We start from the raw sequence: 16748 nt of genomic DNA, 5'->3' as shown, positions 1-16748 counted from the left end.
TTTAAATAATTTAGTTCATAAGTCAAAATTGAATATTACACCTTATTGTTCAGGCTAAGTTTTTTCGGCAGGATACTACGAAGAACTTAAAGAAATTGTTGGGTCAAAATAATTAACTGGAACACAGAAAACTTACAGAAATCGCCACAAGCATGCAGAAATATGAAGTCATTAAATGATTATGGTTCAACTCGCCCATTGCAATCTAGAATTTGTGAGTTTGTTAAATTTCGTTGTCTTCCCTATTCTCATTTTAAAACCTTTTTTTTATTACTAGATTGTTGGACGAGCTCACAACCCACCTGTTGTTAAGTTGTTACTGGAGCCCATAGACATCTACGACGTAAATGCGCCACCCACTTTGAGATGTAAGTTCTAAGGTATCGAGTATAGTTACAATACCTCTTCAATATACTTTGTGTCAACAAAAACTCAACCTGTCTCTGTATTTCTATGAACTTGCACTTTGCGATTTGCTTAAGTACATTATCGGGCTGGTCAGAGATGGCGCCGTTACGATCTGCTTTACATTCATGGTACAAAATGATTTTTCAGGAGTTAATCGGCTGCTTTTTCTTTTTCTATTAAAATGCCTATGAAAATTGCTTAGAGATAGTTAAAACATTCAATTAAATAACTTTATGTACATATTAGTTAGAGTTCCTCTCGTGTTAAGTACGTTCAATGAAAAGTAAGTTGTCATACAAATTATTACTGCGCGGCGAAAATTGGTTCGATGTTGTGCAAGCTCACGATACCTCTTATCGAAACTCAAGCTTAGCCATCTTAAAATAATGAAGGTATGCACATAATAAAATAGAGAGAGGAGTTTATAGAGCAGAGTGTACAGTTCTTTCTATTATATTTTATACAGATACACAAATGTCATTGTCAAAAATAAAAATTAGTTAGGTACGTCAATACTTTTATTCAAAATCACTGTGCAAAAAGACAATATTAGTGAGTATGGGCAATATGAAAATCAAAACTCAATGAATTATTCAGTGAATAACATCAATTCGCACATTTTCGGACGTAGCGAAGGTAAAATTAAATCGTACAAATCCTGTACGGACCTCAGGGCTTGGAGCCACGATGAAAAGGCGCGCGATCGGTATCTTAGAGATTGGATGAGGTCTGATATGCCGGTGTATATCATATCGGTTCGCACTTTGGTCACATTATTGAAAATCATGACTTGTAAGACCAGTGGAAGGGTTAGTAGAAATTATAACAGATCGACATGGAAAGGGATTCTTGTTGCTTATGTGGGCGAATGAATACGGTAACAGCGCAATCACTGAGTTTCTGGCCCGATCTTCACGATTGTAGATCACTGTTCTTGCTAGGGCAGTTAATAACAGATTCTTTCAGGAGTTCCACGAGCACGCCCACTAGTTAGACAGAAGCCAGAATAGACCGTCGAGACCTCGAACTTTAGAGAAAGATGGGAGTCTTATGTTATGAAGATTTTCGTCCTCATTGAATAATATTTGATTAGCTTCAATTGTACTTATCTATTAACGTAATCTTGTAACGTAAATATAACCAACTGTAAGATGAACTTGAAAATATGCACGCGTATAATTTTTTTTATTGTTCTTGTTTGCAGACGAGCATACCACCCATCCGATGGTGAGTGGTTACCGTCGCCCATGGACTTCAGTAATACTAGGGGCAGAGCCAAGCCGCTGCCTACCGCTTAATACTCTCCACAAGCTCCCGAAACACCGTGGAGGGGAGCTCATTCCATAGCTGGATGGTACGTGGCAAAAAAGACCTCTGGAGACGCATTGTGGATGACCGCAGTGGCTACAGGTAGTATGGATGAACTCTACTCCGGTGGCGGGCGGTGCGATGGTAATAACGAGATAACAAGAACCAATAAAATTGTGGTATAATTACCTAATTATTTAGTTTGGCTTAATAATAAGAACGGCACTTTAATACAGCCTTTGTTTTTTAATATATTGTAATAGATTTTGTTTTTCAGTTAGCGCCTCGATGTCAACCCAACTGCAAGTCTAAAATCGTGCTTGATACCATCTGCACTTCTAGTCACATCATGAAGGAATGTCTGAAGAACAACCAAAGCGTGCAAGATTTTCTTGTTAAAGTAGGTAACTAATAGGCACAGATCCCGCACATGGATCTCTCAATCTATTTCTGCTGTTATCCAATATTCTTACGACATTGATTTCATGAGGTTGTTATAGAGACTTGCTCAAGACGCAGAAAGGGATTTTCGTTTTGATGCCTATTGGTCGTAATAGGGATTACACCGGTTAGATAGATACAGTTAGACACGGTTTTAGGATAAAGGAGGCCATGAAATATTTGTTTGTAACATTAGGATAGTTTTTATCGATCGATCCAGCAAGAATTTAACTTTTTTGTTTTGGCTTTAATATATTTTATTGTACGCTTTTATAGGAAGAATTCGAAACGAGCCATTGGCCTTGCGATAAATGCTTGGAAGTATTAAAAACCATAAAAATGTTTTGGAAAATTATTATTGAAAAACTGTTTCATATAGAAACTTCTAACCGTGAGCAATCCACACTGCATCCAGCTACTTACATTCGCGTTGAGAGCATTAGATCTCTTACTAGAACATGGCAGAAAGACATCGTCGACGATGTGTTACTTATAAAAAAAACTACGCCATATTCAAACAAAAATTCTTCTAAAGCACCCAAAAGTGCTGTTGATCTTGTGCTTTCTCGAGCTGTTGATCGTGAAAAGGTCGACGAAACTATGAACGTAAAAAATACATCTCGTCAGGTCAATTTGAACAGAGAATGCAATAAAAAATCTTCAACAGTCGGGCGTAGAAAAACGCGACGAAAATTGAATAAGTCTACTTCTGTCAGGTTGGACTTGGTCGACGTTGCTTGCGAAGCTAACGATTTTTTAAAAGACGTTGAACCATTAACATTCGACAAGGAGCATATTGATAACGTACACCAGAAATGTGATTCTCATTTGAACGAAATCCAAAAACTAAAAGCGGAGAATGATTCGCTAAAAATTGAACTGCGCAATATATATGAAACCCACCCGTGGAAATATGCTTTGTACAACAAAAGCCGCAGTGGTTTTGAAATGGATGATCTATCACCGCTGCCAAAGCCTTTCGATGACAGTGTCGAGGATGGAAATTCAGTAAACAATTTGGAATCAGAAATGGTGATAACGATGAAAAATTGTTGCAATAAGGTAAAATACTGCATAGCTTTGATTGGACACTCTTTCGCGCCAGTAAAGTTGCCAGTGGTACAAAGATCAATATTCGCTTTCGTTTCCTTCATCAAACCCATATTTTTTCTTTTATATTTAAGACAGATCTCGTCTGCACCTGTTTTTTTTTTCCTACCTGTGGTGATAGCCTTGAGAGGCTATTTCAGCTTCACCATAACGTGTGTAGGCTCACGGGGCTCAAGCCAGAGTGTTGCTAGCACTGACCCTAGCAAGAGCAGTGCTTTGCAGAATCTACCACCGGATCGGAAACGCGACCCACTGTGAAGATCCGGCGAGAAACTCAGTGGGCTGTGTCTATGGGTTAATTCGCTCGTCGTGCCCTTCGTCGCCAGCGACGGGTTTGACGAGGACGGTGACCGGTGTTTGTGGTGCCTAAAAGCACCGTTAATGGATCGGGGGGAGCATCTGATGTAAGTCGGAAAATGCAATTGAAAGAGTCATTAATTGTTTCAGAATTTTAAACAGGTGTCAGTTTTAAAAGTATTACACAAAACGAATGTCACAACTTTAAGCGATTCAGATGAAAATCGTTCAAGTAAAGAAAATCCTTTGCGTTTTCTGACAAAAGGTTGGTTTTCTTTAAATTAAACACGTAGCAACCAACCAAACTATTGTAGTTCCAATTCCGAATTTAACTTTGGTAACTGTATAATTTTTTTAGAATGTTCTAGATCTTTTTTACAAATTTGTATTTAGTGGACGCTTAACCTCAAAAGGAACATAGCTATACCCTGTCATCAGGTCAATATTTAAGATACCAGAGTCAGTGCTTAGTGCGAGTTTTTTAACGTTCTCGATAGCGTAAAAGTTAACCGAATTTTGTGTGCAGTTGGAACAGCGCCCCTAGCAGCAAACGTAGGCGAACGATCACATTCCATACAAATATGAGCTAACTTTTACGCTATCGAGAACGTTAAAAAACTCGCACTAAGCATACAGATACTATAATATTAACGTCAGGCGTTTGATCGCGTCGTTCGATTGTGTTACGTTTTCTGCCTGCAAGAAACTAATGATTAAAATGTGATTCGAACTTTGAATGTAGAGTATACTAATTGTCTTCGCATTCGACAGCAGTTTTAAATTTAAAACCGTGTTTGTTTGAATTTTACAGTACACAATACTTTCGGCGAAATATTTAAGCGCGAGATGAGTTTAGTCAACGATAAAAACACTTTAGTAAAATCTGACTTTCAAAATGGATTCCAAAACGTGACGTCTAGTAAGTCAGCTCCTTCGTGTTCGAGTGTGTCCAGCTTGGAATCCAATTACGTAAGTAGTGCGTGATTATGTAATCCATTGTCTGTGGACGTATCGTCGTAATGTTAAGCTCACCTGTGTGCTTAGTGCGAATTTGTATGCAGTTGTAACAGCGCCCCTAGCGGCAAATGTAGGAAAACGTTCCAACTCTATACAAATTTGAGTTAACTTTTACGCTATCGAGAACGTTAAAAAACTCGCTCTAGGGTGTTAAAAATTTATTGTGCTGATACATAGATCGCCACGTGAACATGGCCACTCACCTTGCAGCATCAGATTGAAGCTTGTATTAATTTATTTTTATTGCATAAATAGATCACAGTCATCGAGCTCACGGTCTATCGGGCATAATGTGTTTACCGGAGCCCATAAATCTCACAAGATGAGATTTTAGTCACAATTGTAGGATAGATTTATGTCCATGATCCTACTCTTCAAAACGTAAGTTAGGGAAATTAATTGTTGGTACTACTACTACGATAGAAGTAGGGTTCTATGCTATTTTTGAATGACTGCATCCGGTGCATGGTACCTATGTAACGTATACTTAGTCTGGCCATAAATACTGTTACAAAGGAAAAATCTATGGCAAATAACATTTATTACTTTTACAGTGTGTTAGTTTAATACATAAATATAAAACAATTTAAAGTATAAAAAGCTTATTCGCAGTGGTCTCCGTTGGCTGCAATACAGTAATTTAAACGTTGAGGCCAGTTATCAATAGAAGCACGCACTCTTTCCATGGGAAAATTTTCCACTGCCAATCGTACGGATTGTTTTAGAGACTCCAAATTATCATGGCGTTTAGAGCAAGCCGTACTCTCTAAAACTGGCCATAAATCATAATCCAGCGGATTAAGATCGGGACTAGACGACAGCCAGTCTTCAGCTCTGATGAAGTCCGAAACGTTCGTTTCCAACCAAGACTGCGTAGACCGAGCTTTATGACCTGGCGCCGAGTCTTGCTGGAAAGACCATTCTTGATTATTGGACATGGTGTTGTTAAGGGGCTTCACTACCTTCTCAAGAAAGGTATCTTGATACACTTGTGCCGATGTTTTGTTACCTTTTTCACAAAAGTATGGCCCAGTCACTCCTTCATAGCTAATAACCCACCTAACCATCACTGAAGTCGGATAGTGCCCACGTTTCACTCTGTCGACTAATTGGGAAGCTTCCTTAGAGCTTTGAGCAGAAATACGGTCATTTTGTTTGTTAAAATGTTGCTCAATTGTAAAAAATTTCTCATCCGTAAACAAAATTTTTCTATGACCTCCCTTTGCGTACCGCTTCAGTAGTTGTTTCGATTTTACCACCCTATTCTCTTTTAAATTAAGTTAAGAAATGACCAGTACGTCTCTTATAGGCTGCAAGTCCTAAGTCATCTTTTAAAATACGCGACATGGTTTTAGTTGCTTTCTTCATCTCCCGAGATAAAATCTTTTGCTTTCGGACAGGATTTCTTCGAATTCTTTCCCTTACTGCTTTGACCACCTTTTTCATACGAACACTACGTGGACGGCCAGATCTTTTTCTGTCACAAACAGAGGAAGTCTCATTGCACTTATTAATAGCCCGGTACACAAACATTTTACTAATACCAAGCGTATGGAGAGTTTTAAAAATTGCATTTGGCTCCATACCTACTTTGTGTAATGCAATCACAGCAATTCGGTTCTCTTTATCACCCCACTCCATTTTAATATCGCAAAATATTGTACAATGTATTGGCGCCAAATTGAGAAAACTCAATGAGCAATCATATAAAAATGACAGATTCCAAATTCAAATGTAATATTTTGTTTATTTTTAATTGTAACAGTATTTATGGCCAGACTAAGTATATGTATTTAGATCATGATCATAATTCAAGATCTTATTAAAATGAAACAGATGTTTTTTCCTACATATTCAGTGGTAGCATAAGTGGCTACTTAAACATAAAGAAAATATCACGCTACTCGAAAAACGTTACAGCGGTCGGACACTAATAATTTTGCTTTATATTCCACAGGTATCAATGAAAGATTTAAATGTAATTGTACAGCAATAAAAGCCCGAATATAAAACATATCAATTTAATTCGTCAATGTTTTTTTGTTTAGTCAATAAAAAATATATATTTAAATAACAGTATTTTCTTCGGTTTTTGCGAGTCGTAGATGTCGTAGTCTGTTGTCATGGAAACCGTAAAATTGCTTTTAATATTATCAACTAGCTTTAACGGCCGTCTGGTGTAGTGGTAAGTGACATGGTCACTACACAAGGGGGTCGCGGGTTCAAATCCCGCCAAGGGAAGATATTGATATGAAAAATATAAAATGTCTTTTCCAGGGTTATGGATGTATATTAAATATAATAATATGTATGTGTATAATAAAAATCTTACATTTATTTCCGTTATCTGGTACCTGTAACACAAGTTCTTTACGAACTTATCACGGGACCAGTTAACGAGGCGTGATTGTTAGTAAATATTTATTTATTTATTTATTTATAACTAGCGACCCGCCCTCGCTACGCTTCGGAAACATTAAATTTTATTATTGATAGCTGAGTCTCGCGTGTTACCTGCGATTATTGTTGTACCGCGGGTGACGCCGCGGGGCGAAGCTAGTCTAAAAAAAGTAGCCTAAGTTACTCCCTATATCATCAGCTACCTATCAGTGAAAGTCTCATCAAAATCGGTCCAGCCGTTTCAGAGATTGGCCGGAACAAACAGACTGACAGACAGAGAAAAATTGTAAAAAATGTTATTTTGGTGTATGTACCGTATATAGTATATTCATATGCATGTAGTAAAAAGCGGTTATTTCAATATCACAAAAAGACACTCCAATTTTATTCATATGTATAGATTGAAGATTCACTGTCTACTTGAACTGTTCCATTATGTTTATTAATCTAGAGTATATGTAATTCGTTGCGTTGATGGCAAAAACGAAATCTAAATGATTGAATTCTGGCATGGGTACTTTGAACTTGCCGACGACGGATTTCAAGGATCTTGATAGTCTATGGACGTCATTCGGTGTCGACAACCAGTCGTTGTCAGCGTAGTGAAGGAATGCAGGTGTCCGAATCGCGCTCAGATTGTATGCGGGCGGTCTAAATGTACCGTAAACGAATTTGTTCTTTATCCACCCGTGATTGAATTGTAAGAACTCATCGGATTTGTAAATCTGACCGAAATGTACGAATTGCCTTGTGGATGAGCCCGCTGGAGTGTGACCCATCACTACTGGCAGCATTGTCTGTAATGAGAAGACACGAAAAGTTAATTCGCAATGAACTAATTCACCTTACGGCCTGGCCACGGGGATCGGCGGTGCGAACAGCGAAGCGGTGGACGAGGCGACCATTCGCGCAGCACCGTTTGCAGGCCACGGGTACTCACGTTCGCCGCCGCGACTAATAAGGAAGTCCGACAGCGAAATGTCTATATCGAAATTATCTCGATATTGCTTACAAATTAATAGTTTTTTGGTTCAGGACCTATTATTTGGAAAAGATTGTGATGTACATGATTTGAATAAGAATCGGAGTATACCTATAGATGGAGAATTCCACAAGAAGTACGAGAAATACTTTGGGTGGCTAGACTTCCAAATAGCAGGTCTAGCTAGTATTTCAGCTATATATATTTTTTATTGCTTAGATGGGTGGATGAGCTCACAGTCCACCTTGTGTTAAGTGGTTACTGAAGCCCATAGACATCCACAACGTAAATGCGCCACCCACCTTGAGATATAAGTTCTAAGGTCTCAAGTATAGTTACAATGGCTGCCCCACCCTTCAAACCGAAACGCATTACTACTTCACGGCAGAAACAGGCAGGGTGGTGGTACCCACCCGCGCGGACTCACAAGAGGTCCTACCCCCAGTAATTACGTAAATTATAATTTTGAGGGTTTCATTTTTATTACACGATGTTATTCCTTCACCGTGGAAATCAATCGTGAATATTAAAATTTGTTGAGTACGTATTTCATTTCAAAAATTGGTACCCGCCTGATATTCGACTACCGGTGCATCGCTCAACACCGGACGTCTTACCCGTTCGGCCACGACGAGTTTAAAAATATAAAAAAAAAAATTAATAAAAAATATAAAATATAAAAATTTCGGCGTTAATTTTTCGCGGCGAAAACAACTAAACTCATTTAATCACTGTACTATTCGCCGCGACTACCGCTCGACTCCGTGGCTCGCGCCGTCCGTATTCATGCATTTGTTTTGCTCGCCCGCCGCATCGCGCGATTCGCTCGGTACATTTCGCCGGTCGCTTCGCCGGTCGCCGGTGCGCGTGGCTTGTTAGGTACATTTCTATGCGCTTATTTTAGTCGCTAGACGCTTCGCCGTTCGCACCGCGCGAATATTCGTATCGGCGAATGTCCCGTGGCCAGGCTGTTAGTGGTACTCTTCCAAATAACAGATAGTACAGGTTGACTATTAGAGAAAAAACTATTAGAGATTTGAGAATGACAGAGAAAAAGGGAGATGGTTAAAAAAATGAGCAGGGCGTAATAAAGTGTTAATTAATTTTTAATTATTATTATAACAGAAGAATTTGGAACACTGGAAGTTTTATTTTATGCGCTGCGATCCCTATTCTAGACTGGTATTGATCGGAACGATTTGGTTGGTATCTAATTTGGATTCTTTAAAAGGCTTCCAAGCCTAGATACACTACACTATAAAATTTACTTACTTTATTCAATTGCTCCTCGTTGAAACCACAGACTAGGAACAGTAGATTCGTACAAAGGAACTGCGTGATAGCTTCCTCAACACATACAGTTTGTCCGGCAAGTTCGTTAATTTTGCCGTTCGGTAATAGCTCGTTTTTTCCTAATAACTTGAATATTATCTGCAAAATTGAAAACAGTGTAATAACTAAAACGATTTTGTGACTAGAGGATTGTACATTAATCGTCTGACCAGCTGTTGATCCGAAAATATGTGTATGCGACCGTGGCTTCCTCAAGTTAGTACTAGAAACTTCTTTTCGATCATGAGTTCTCAGCATTAGATACTGTTATGGTACGGTTTCTTATAATTATTCCTATAATTCCTATCAACAGTATTTCAGAGTTGGATTTTTCGTGTTAGCTGGCTACCAGAGCCTATCGGTATCACGCCGTGAACTTGCCAATCTGCAATCTCAAAAGCCACCAATCTTAAGATAAGAGTCTTTGTCTTCAATTGTATTGTATAACGGCTGAACCCACCCATCAAACCGGTATTACTGATTTGCAGCAGAAATAGCCCTAGTGGTTCTGCCCACCGGTACGACACCAGCAAAACTACGCTACTACCTTCCTATTTTTGCGTAATATGTGCCTTTCAATTTAGCACTGTAGTTTCAATAGCATCGAGATCAGTAGCTTAATTCACAGCTGCTTGAAGTCTGTAGACTCTAATAATCACTTATAGCTGCTAATGTGCCCTGAGCTGTAAAGACTAGATCAGGGCACGGCGAGTCAACAAAGAAAACTTTTACAGCTGTAATACACGTAGCTGTTTGAAGGTACCAAAACAAATGGGCTAACGTCGTATGACAATTTTGATTTGAATAATTCAATTGCGTTGAGTATTTGTTATAATAAATTAGAAGTACAAGAGGATTAACTAACTTCCAAAGTGTTCGTAAATGGAGCAATGGCCTTCACAAGAGGGCTCCTCACGTTTCGTAGATACACGACCGGGGCTAAAGCTTGCATAGCCGAAACCTTGTCGTTGTATTCCGGCCGAGTGGACGTCATCACCCAGAACACTGTGGTGCCCTGAGAGAATCCAATATACTGAATTTTAGGTGCACCGGTTTCTTTGATGACGTAGTCTATCATTGCGGGCAGGTCGTAGTAACCTATTTCGTGCCAGCTGAATTTCCAAAACTCCGAGGAAGTGGCCACTAAGGATTTGTGATGACGAGAATACGTGTTTCCTCTAGCGTTTCCCATCCAGACGTCATATCCGATTTCAGCTAAGATGTATGCTGAAAATAATTACGAAAAACTAAGAAACGGTAAACATAACATTGTATACGAAACTATTTTTGTTCTGGAGTTGATATTATTTAAATTATAGTTTGATAATAGTTATATCTAAATCGTTAGTTATTTTCCGAATAAGTGCTTTAGAAACACGTACTATTTATTAATATAGTCTTCAAAATGTGAAAATAGTTTATTAACAAATTTATTGGAAAGCTTACGTGCTATGAAAACTTACCTAAACCTTTCCCGGGGGTCATAAGCACCCATTCCGCAGAGGACGACAGTAGTCCATGCTGTAGGAGCACAACCGGCTTGGGGCCTTTTTTCGCGTTGTATTTGCCGTTAGGTACTCTATGCATTTCCAATATGTATCCATCTTCTGTGTATACTCTGTGTATTTCGCACGGGTAGCCGTATTTACGGATTAATGTGAACTGCGTTGAAAGACATTTACATTAGTTATTTGATATATTTTATTGACTTAAACCTGTACCGTGGATAGGTTTCGTATTTTTTTAGGTAGAACACCTCTCAACTTATAGTGGTTCACATTAAATCCTAACACCAGTCCCTAATTTTGTAAATATTTTCAATATTTTTAATAATATGATTGTAGGCCTTCCTCGTAGAATTACTTAGAAAAAGGGACACGAGGCGTCCTGCCCATTTGTGCACGATGACACTAAGACGTATTTTTAGGTACTAGTAAATTAGTTTGGTCTTAGCAGTCCGACGTGGACGCAATGTTCCCATCTTCATGGTCATTGGTGTCAGAGCTCACTGCCACCCACGGGTTCCAAAAATGTCAGAGGCACCGTCGTGTCTCTGTCTATTTTAAAGTACTCTGTTGAGCCTACTTAGACGAAAAACATGTCACAGCATTCCGAAAATATCGATAGGGAAAGTTACTTCTAGAGTTTCGTGGGAGGATGATTGCTCCAAAACCATTATACCAGAGATTTGAAGGTAAAAGGACAGGAACGTACCATCTCTAAGAGAATATCTTCTAATAATATCGTCTCTGTGAATAAACGGTAGAATATGATAACATAAAGTATAATTAATCAAAAATAATAATGGCCTCAAACAGAATAGATGTGTAACATAAGGCAGCCTTTTCACCTAGATACATTTGCGCTAGGTGATCGATTTGTTAACTGTTTTGAAGTGCTCGTTGTTAATCGCGTTTTAAAATAAGCTTTAGCCCCACTCATTGGCCCTAACGTGAATTGAAAACTACATAATAATTTAATATTTGATGCGACTAAGATGGTGTACGTTTTGAAGGCTTTATTTAAATAATCAAAAGCCGCTAATTAGTTATAACTACTGGTTTTGATTTCCTCTTCGAACTCGTCGATCACGACCAAGAGTTCGACGAGCGAACTAACTCATAGATACACCGCACTGAGTTTTTTTCCGGATCTTCTCAGTGGGTTGCGATTCCGTTCCGAGGGTGGATTCTACGAAGCACTGCCATTGCTAGGATAGCGTTAGTAAATTCTCTCAGGTTGAGCCGGTAAGCTCACCTATCCGTCCGGGCGTAGCTGAAATAGCCACTTAAGCTACCAGCGGATTGCAAAGAAGAAAAAAAGGTTCAGATCTGAAAACACTGTCGTTCTGCCACAAACTCAAACAAAAACAAATTTTTCAAAAGATACCCTAGATTCATGTGTTTATTTTTTACTTTGCCTACGGATTTCGCGCTTAGGTATGTATGTACAATCGCGCTGAATGTTTTATTTTTATGATTGAAAGATTACTGGTGGCCCGGAGGCCTTTCCATTTTCACCAAGACAGGTGGGTGAGCAAAGGCTCAGCCAAGAGGGGTGGGATTGGCTAACAGCTGCCCGAGCGCCTCCGAGGGGACCTAACAACTCAAGAGCAGATGCTTCGCGAATGAATCTACTACCGTATCGGAATCGACACCCGCTGAGAAGATCCAGCGACAAACTCAGCGGGCTGATGCATGGGTTAGGTTGCACGGTTGCACGGTTAGTGGGATCCCTTAGCCTGCTCCTAGTGTTGGAGCTGAAGGGATCTAATGCAAGAGTTATTGGATCAGATGAATCCGTAAGGACGTGTCTAGGGCGATGACGGTGACTCGCTCCTGTGTGATCAGGATTCGGGGAGTAGTCAGCGGCAACGATAAGGCAATTATCATGACGCCTAACCCTATTGAAGTGGCGTTCCGACGCTGACTTCATGTGTTTGCGGATCGATTCGAGGCCCAGGTCCACGGAAACTGCGGAACCTGCAAAAGCGGGATTGTAGGGATTGGAGGATTACTATGTGTGTGCGGGCCGCGTGAGCGAACACCACACTCGCGTAAGTCATGACGGGTCTTATGCAAGTTTTGTAAAGTGTCACCTTGTTCCGAAGGGACATTTTACTTCGCTTATATATCATGGGGTAAAGTTTGTCGAGAATAAACGCGGCACGGTCGCGAACTGTTTTAATATGCGGGCAGAATGTCTTGGATACATCCAGGGTGAATCCAAAGTACTTGACCTTCCTGGCCCAGGAAATAGGTTGGCCAAAGGGTGATCGGGGCTGTGAGATTTCTCCTCCTAACGCGGCAGGAAATTCGTGTAGTTTCCCCTTTGAAATAGCAAGCGCGCATGTACTTTCGTTATAGATGTATACATTAGAAAATAAATACAAATTTTGTTCATTTTGTGATTAGAGGTCTGAAATGTTTCGAAAGAAACAGGCTTTGTTTAACTGAAATTAAATATCTAGCCAATACAATTAGGTACATTTAAATTTTACGAAATTTGTTTCACCCTTATGAAATGCGACGAAACGGAAACGAAACTCGAAATGTGATGCTAACATCGAACTAACATCGAGCTAACAAACGAACATACACATCTATGGAATTTAGTCTGCGATAGAATGAAGTAGAATAATTCTGAAGATTTGAATTGGGAACTGGATATGTTTTTATGTATTAGAATAAAATAAACATTCCATAATTAACAGTCCCAACCTGAAAATTTATTAAAGTAAAAAAACGTAAACAGAATACCCATCTTTCAAAAATATTGACTCCAAACCAATGGCGTAACGATCTTAATTCGCGCCCGCGGTGCAATACCTTTTTAGCGCCCAGTTCGAAAAACGTAATATTATATTATGTAAAATATACTCGCAAATTAATTAATAAATAAAGTCATAGTCTCAAGCTAGGCTTTAAATTTGAGAAAACAACACTAGATTTTAAAATGTATATTATATATTTTATGATCATATATAATTAGTTCAAAATATACTTATTGTTATTTAATTTACAGAAAACAATTACAACAAAAATAAAAAAAAATCAGAATTTTTTACTCCTTTGTGATCAGATCAATAGGGCAAATATATTATGCAATGTTAACATATAAGTTTGTAACTCACATCTGATTCTGTAGAAGGGATGTTTGTAAACTTACCGTATCTAAACGCGCATCTTCCAGTATACTTGGATCAGTGATCCTCTGAATATTTCTATAAAAGATTTCATCTGATATTTCTGCATAGCAGTAATTAGAAGAGAAAACTAAGATTGTCGTTATAAAATATCTAAACATGGTTTAGTGGTACTACGAGCCAACTACAATCCAGGCGATCTGTGGTCGATTGACTGAAATGTATCGGATTCTTTCACAAGAGATATATCATCACTTATTGATAAAGATAAGACAAGCTGCTGCGCTTAAGCGTTTCTTTATCATGTTTACTACTGTTATTAAACAAAATTACGTTATTATTTAAATATTTTTTATTATGTAATTGCATTATTTATTCGATTAATTTCAAAATTTACTTATTGGAATTATTAGAAAGTTGTAGCTGTAGGACCCCAACAGCTGAACCTCTCAGAAGTCAAATTGGAATAAATTTTTTGGGCAAAAACACAAGCCGCTTCTAGTATGACGGTATAACATAAATGTTAACAGAATTGTATGTAAATCACTCGGGGCAGAATCGATCGTGAGCACGCACGAATTCTTACCACCACTGTCTCTTTGCTGTGAAGTGATCATGTCATGGTTGTGATAGCATTCGTATTGTGGTATCGATGTGATTTGGTATCCATTTAAGACCAGTTTGACCATGAGTTGTTTCGTCAATCTATCCTCTTCACCCCCAAGTCTTATAATGTGACGCTGTTGTTCTTTACCCTTGGCGACATGTATACCTTATTCATCGTACGTACAAATCTGCTCGGACTGCGACACCGTGACTTTTTGCCATCGACATAGTTTGTTCATCTATGCATAACAATAAACAAAAAACAACATACGCTGTCGACACAGCCTTGGCTGAATATTAAATGCCGATAAGTGTCAGTATTTCGAAACCACTCGTTATGAAGGTGAGATAACAATTAATAGGTACAGTATTAATAGTTTTCATCAAAGATAAAACAAGTGTGTCCCTATTTTAGTTATTAAACGACCTTTTATCTGATTATGTTAGAACGGACGCAGGTGCTTCTATCGTGAACCGAAGTGTAGAGCCAAGGTTACCTAATTAATTTTAAAACTCATCAAGTTTCAAACTTCGGTATTGATATAGACAAAAAGGTTTATATTGTTCAATAACCAGATGGTAAATTGTTGACGCGCATAATGTCCGCTCATTGTCTAGGTAGTTGTTTTTGCTGTAGGTACAAAATAATATTAATTTCTATTCGGCACTTTGTTTTATTTCTTAATCGCAAAAGTTATAGCTATATTTTAATGGTTTTTTTTATTGCTTAGATGGGTGGACGAGCTCACAGCCCACCTGGTGTTAAATGGTTACCTACTGGAGCACATAGACATCCAGAACGTAAATGCGCCACCCACCTTGAGATGTAAGTTCTAAGGTCTCAAGTATAGTTACAACGGCTGCCCCACCCTTCAAACCGAAACGCATTACTGCTTCACGGCAGAAATAGGCAGGGTGGTGGTTTAGCTATTATGGCAGGAAGGGATATATAATTTGAGTGCTAAGTGGTTTTCGGAACTACGAGTAAACGCTTTTCCAAAATATCGCGAAGTGTTAATTGCATTGGAAAATGAATAGGTTCTGAGAGCACTGTTTCTCTGGCGCGGTCGCCTCCTTCCACCAGATGGTAAACTCGCAGAAGTCAAACGTAACTTTCCACGGTCCTTCAAATTGGAACACAAGGTTACCTACTTTGCGAGAGTTGAAAAAAATTAATGAGTTGAAAAACTTAGATGCTATGACAAGTAGATAGGTAAGTCGATAATTTTAGCTGAGTGTGCCAGAGTCTATGGACATATAATTCGGGATCGTCTATGAAATTTTCAAAGCTGAGTAGCGGTATTGAATTTGAATTGAATAGTGTCCATTAGATTTGGTAGCAACGATGAATTCAATTTGATTCTCTCCTGTCATAAAGGTTGCCGCAAACACGAAACATGAACGAGTACTTATATTCACAAGCTATTTAGCCGAAGCGTCGTTGTGTGAATTTGTTTTATTTTATTAACTTAGTGTTTCCTCAGATTTAAATGTGTTTTAATATTAATGTATTAATTGTTGTATATTAATCGTTCAAATCTGCGAAATTGCATAAGAGTGGGAAAATGAAACAATCGTTGGACGTGGTTCTTAAGAGTCCACTGATCTTTCATTGAATTTCCTACTGGGACAATAATTTATTTAATTTCATCTCAATTCATTACAACTTTAGACAAATCAACTTCATTTGCTTCCGCTCAGTTTTATGCTTCACATACCAATATACCTTTAGATGAATAGAATAATTGAATGTTTTGTAAACCCAACACTGGCAACAATGGCATCGCATAAAGAAAAAAAAAACACGTAACATTCTCCTGCCCTTCTCCCAGTCACTTGGGGTCGGCGTAACATGTTTTCACTTTACATCCTCTCTTATCATATACCATTTTTTCACTCACTCCCCTCTTACACATGTCGTCTTTCACGCAATACATGCATTTCTTCGTCTACCTCTTACTCAATTTATAATAATATTTAATATAAAATATAGACTCTGATCACGAATCAAATCTGGGTTTCCACACACTTATCAGAGTAACAAATGCACTATTAAAAGTAAATTAGTTGAAAGCTAACTTTTTAGTGGGACCTGAAGGGCGATGATCTGTGATTTTTTAAATTCGTAAGTGGGTGTTTCTCTACTTTTAAACAAGTCATATGTAATGACTGATTACTGTGAACAAATAGTGCATCGTCACA

The 16748-nt window shown here is 38.5% G+C and overlaps 2 protein-coding genes across 4 annotated transcripts; one reads left to right on the top strand and one right to left on the bottom strand.

Moving 5' to 3' along the window:
* The first annotated feature begins 877 nt into the window (after positions 1-877).
* LOC110386633 (uncharacterized) lies at positions 878-6655 on the top strand. Its single transcript, XM_038010742.2, has 6 exons — positions 878-1217; positions 1994-2116; positions 2434-3219; positions 3715-3829; positions 4376-4533; positions 6539-6655. Exons 1-6 carry the CDS (start codon positions 993-995, stop codon positions 6575-6577), a joined length of 1446 nt encoding a protein of 481 aa, XP_037866670.1. The 5' UTR covers positions 878-992; the 3' UTR covers positions 6578-6655.
* On the bottom strand, positions 6587-14156 carry LOC110386789 (lipase 3). Of its 3 annotated transcripts, none has more exons than XM_038010744.2 (5): positions 13964-14156; positions 10759-10957; positions 10161-10522; positions 9236-9394; positions 6587-7778 (listed from the first exon to the last, which is right to left on the bottom strand). In XM_038010744.2, the coding sequence occupies exons 1-5, from the start codon at positions 14099-14101 to the stop codon at positions 7398-7400; spliced, it is 1239 nt and encodes a 412-aa protein (XP_037866672.1). In that variant the 5' UTR covers positions 14102-14156; the 3' UTR covers positions 6587-7397. The 3 variants fall into 3 exon arrangements, with proteins under 3 accessions (XP_037866672.1, XP_062524070.1, XP_062524071.1); XM_062668086.1 differs by lacking the exon at positions 13964-14156 and adding an exon at positions 12698-12893; XM_062668087.1 differs by lacking the exon at positions 13964-14156 and adding an exon at positions 11510-11536.
* Positions 14157-16748: the final 2592 nt, after the last annotated feature.

The sequence above is a fragment of the Bombyx mori genome, chromosome 4, assembly GCF_030269925.1.
Source record: "Bombyx mori chromosome 4, ASM3026992v2".
NCBI classification, from domain to species: domain Eukaryota; kingdom Metazoa; phylum Arthropoda; class Insecta; order Lepidoptera; family Bombycidae; genus Bombyx; species Bombyx mori.
This window is presented reverse-complemented; position numbering and strand designations above follow the sequence as displayed.

Excerpts from the sequence above, each read along its gene's own strand:
- LOC110386633 (XM_038010742.2), top strand. The coding sequence starts at position 993 with ATGAATTATTCAGTGAATAACATCAATTCGCACATTTTCGGACGTAGC. Across the intron at positions 1,218-1,993 it reads CTTGTAAGACCAGTGGAAGG|TTAGCGCCTCGATGTCAACC; the intron begins GTTAGTAGAAAT and ends TTTGTTTTTCAG. Across the intron at positions 3,220-3,714 it reads TGAAAAATTGTTGCAATAAG|AATTTTAAACAGGTGTCAGT; the intron begins GTAAAATACTGC and ends TAATTGTTTCAG.
- LOC110386789 (XM_038010744.2), bottom strand. The coding sequence starts at position 14,101 with ATGTTTAGATATTTTATAACGACAATCTTAGTTTTCTCTTCTAATTAC. Across the intron at positions 9,395-10,160 it reads CATTTACGAACACTTTGGAA|ATAATATTCAAGTTATTAGG; the intron begins GTTAGTTAATCC and ends TCAATTTTGCAG. Across the intron at positions 7,779-9,235 it reads ACGAGGAGCAATTGAATAAA|ACAATGCTGCCAGTAGTGAT; the intron begins GTAAGTAAATTT and ends TTCTCATTACAG.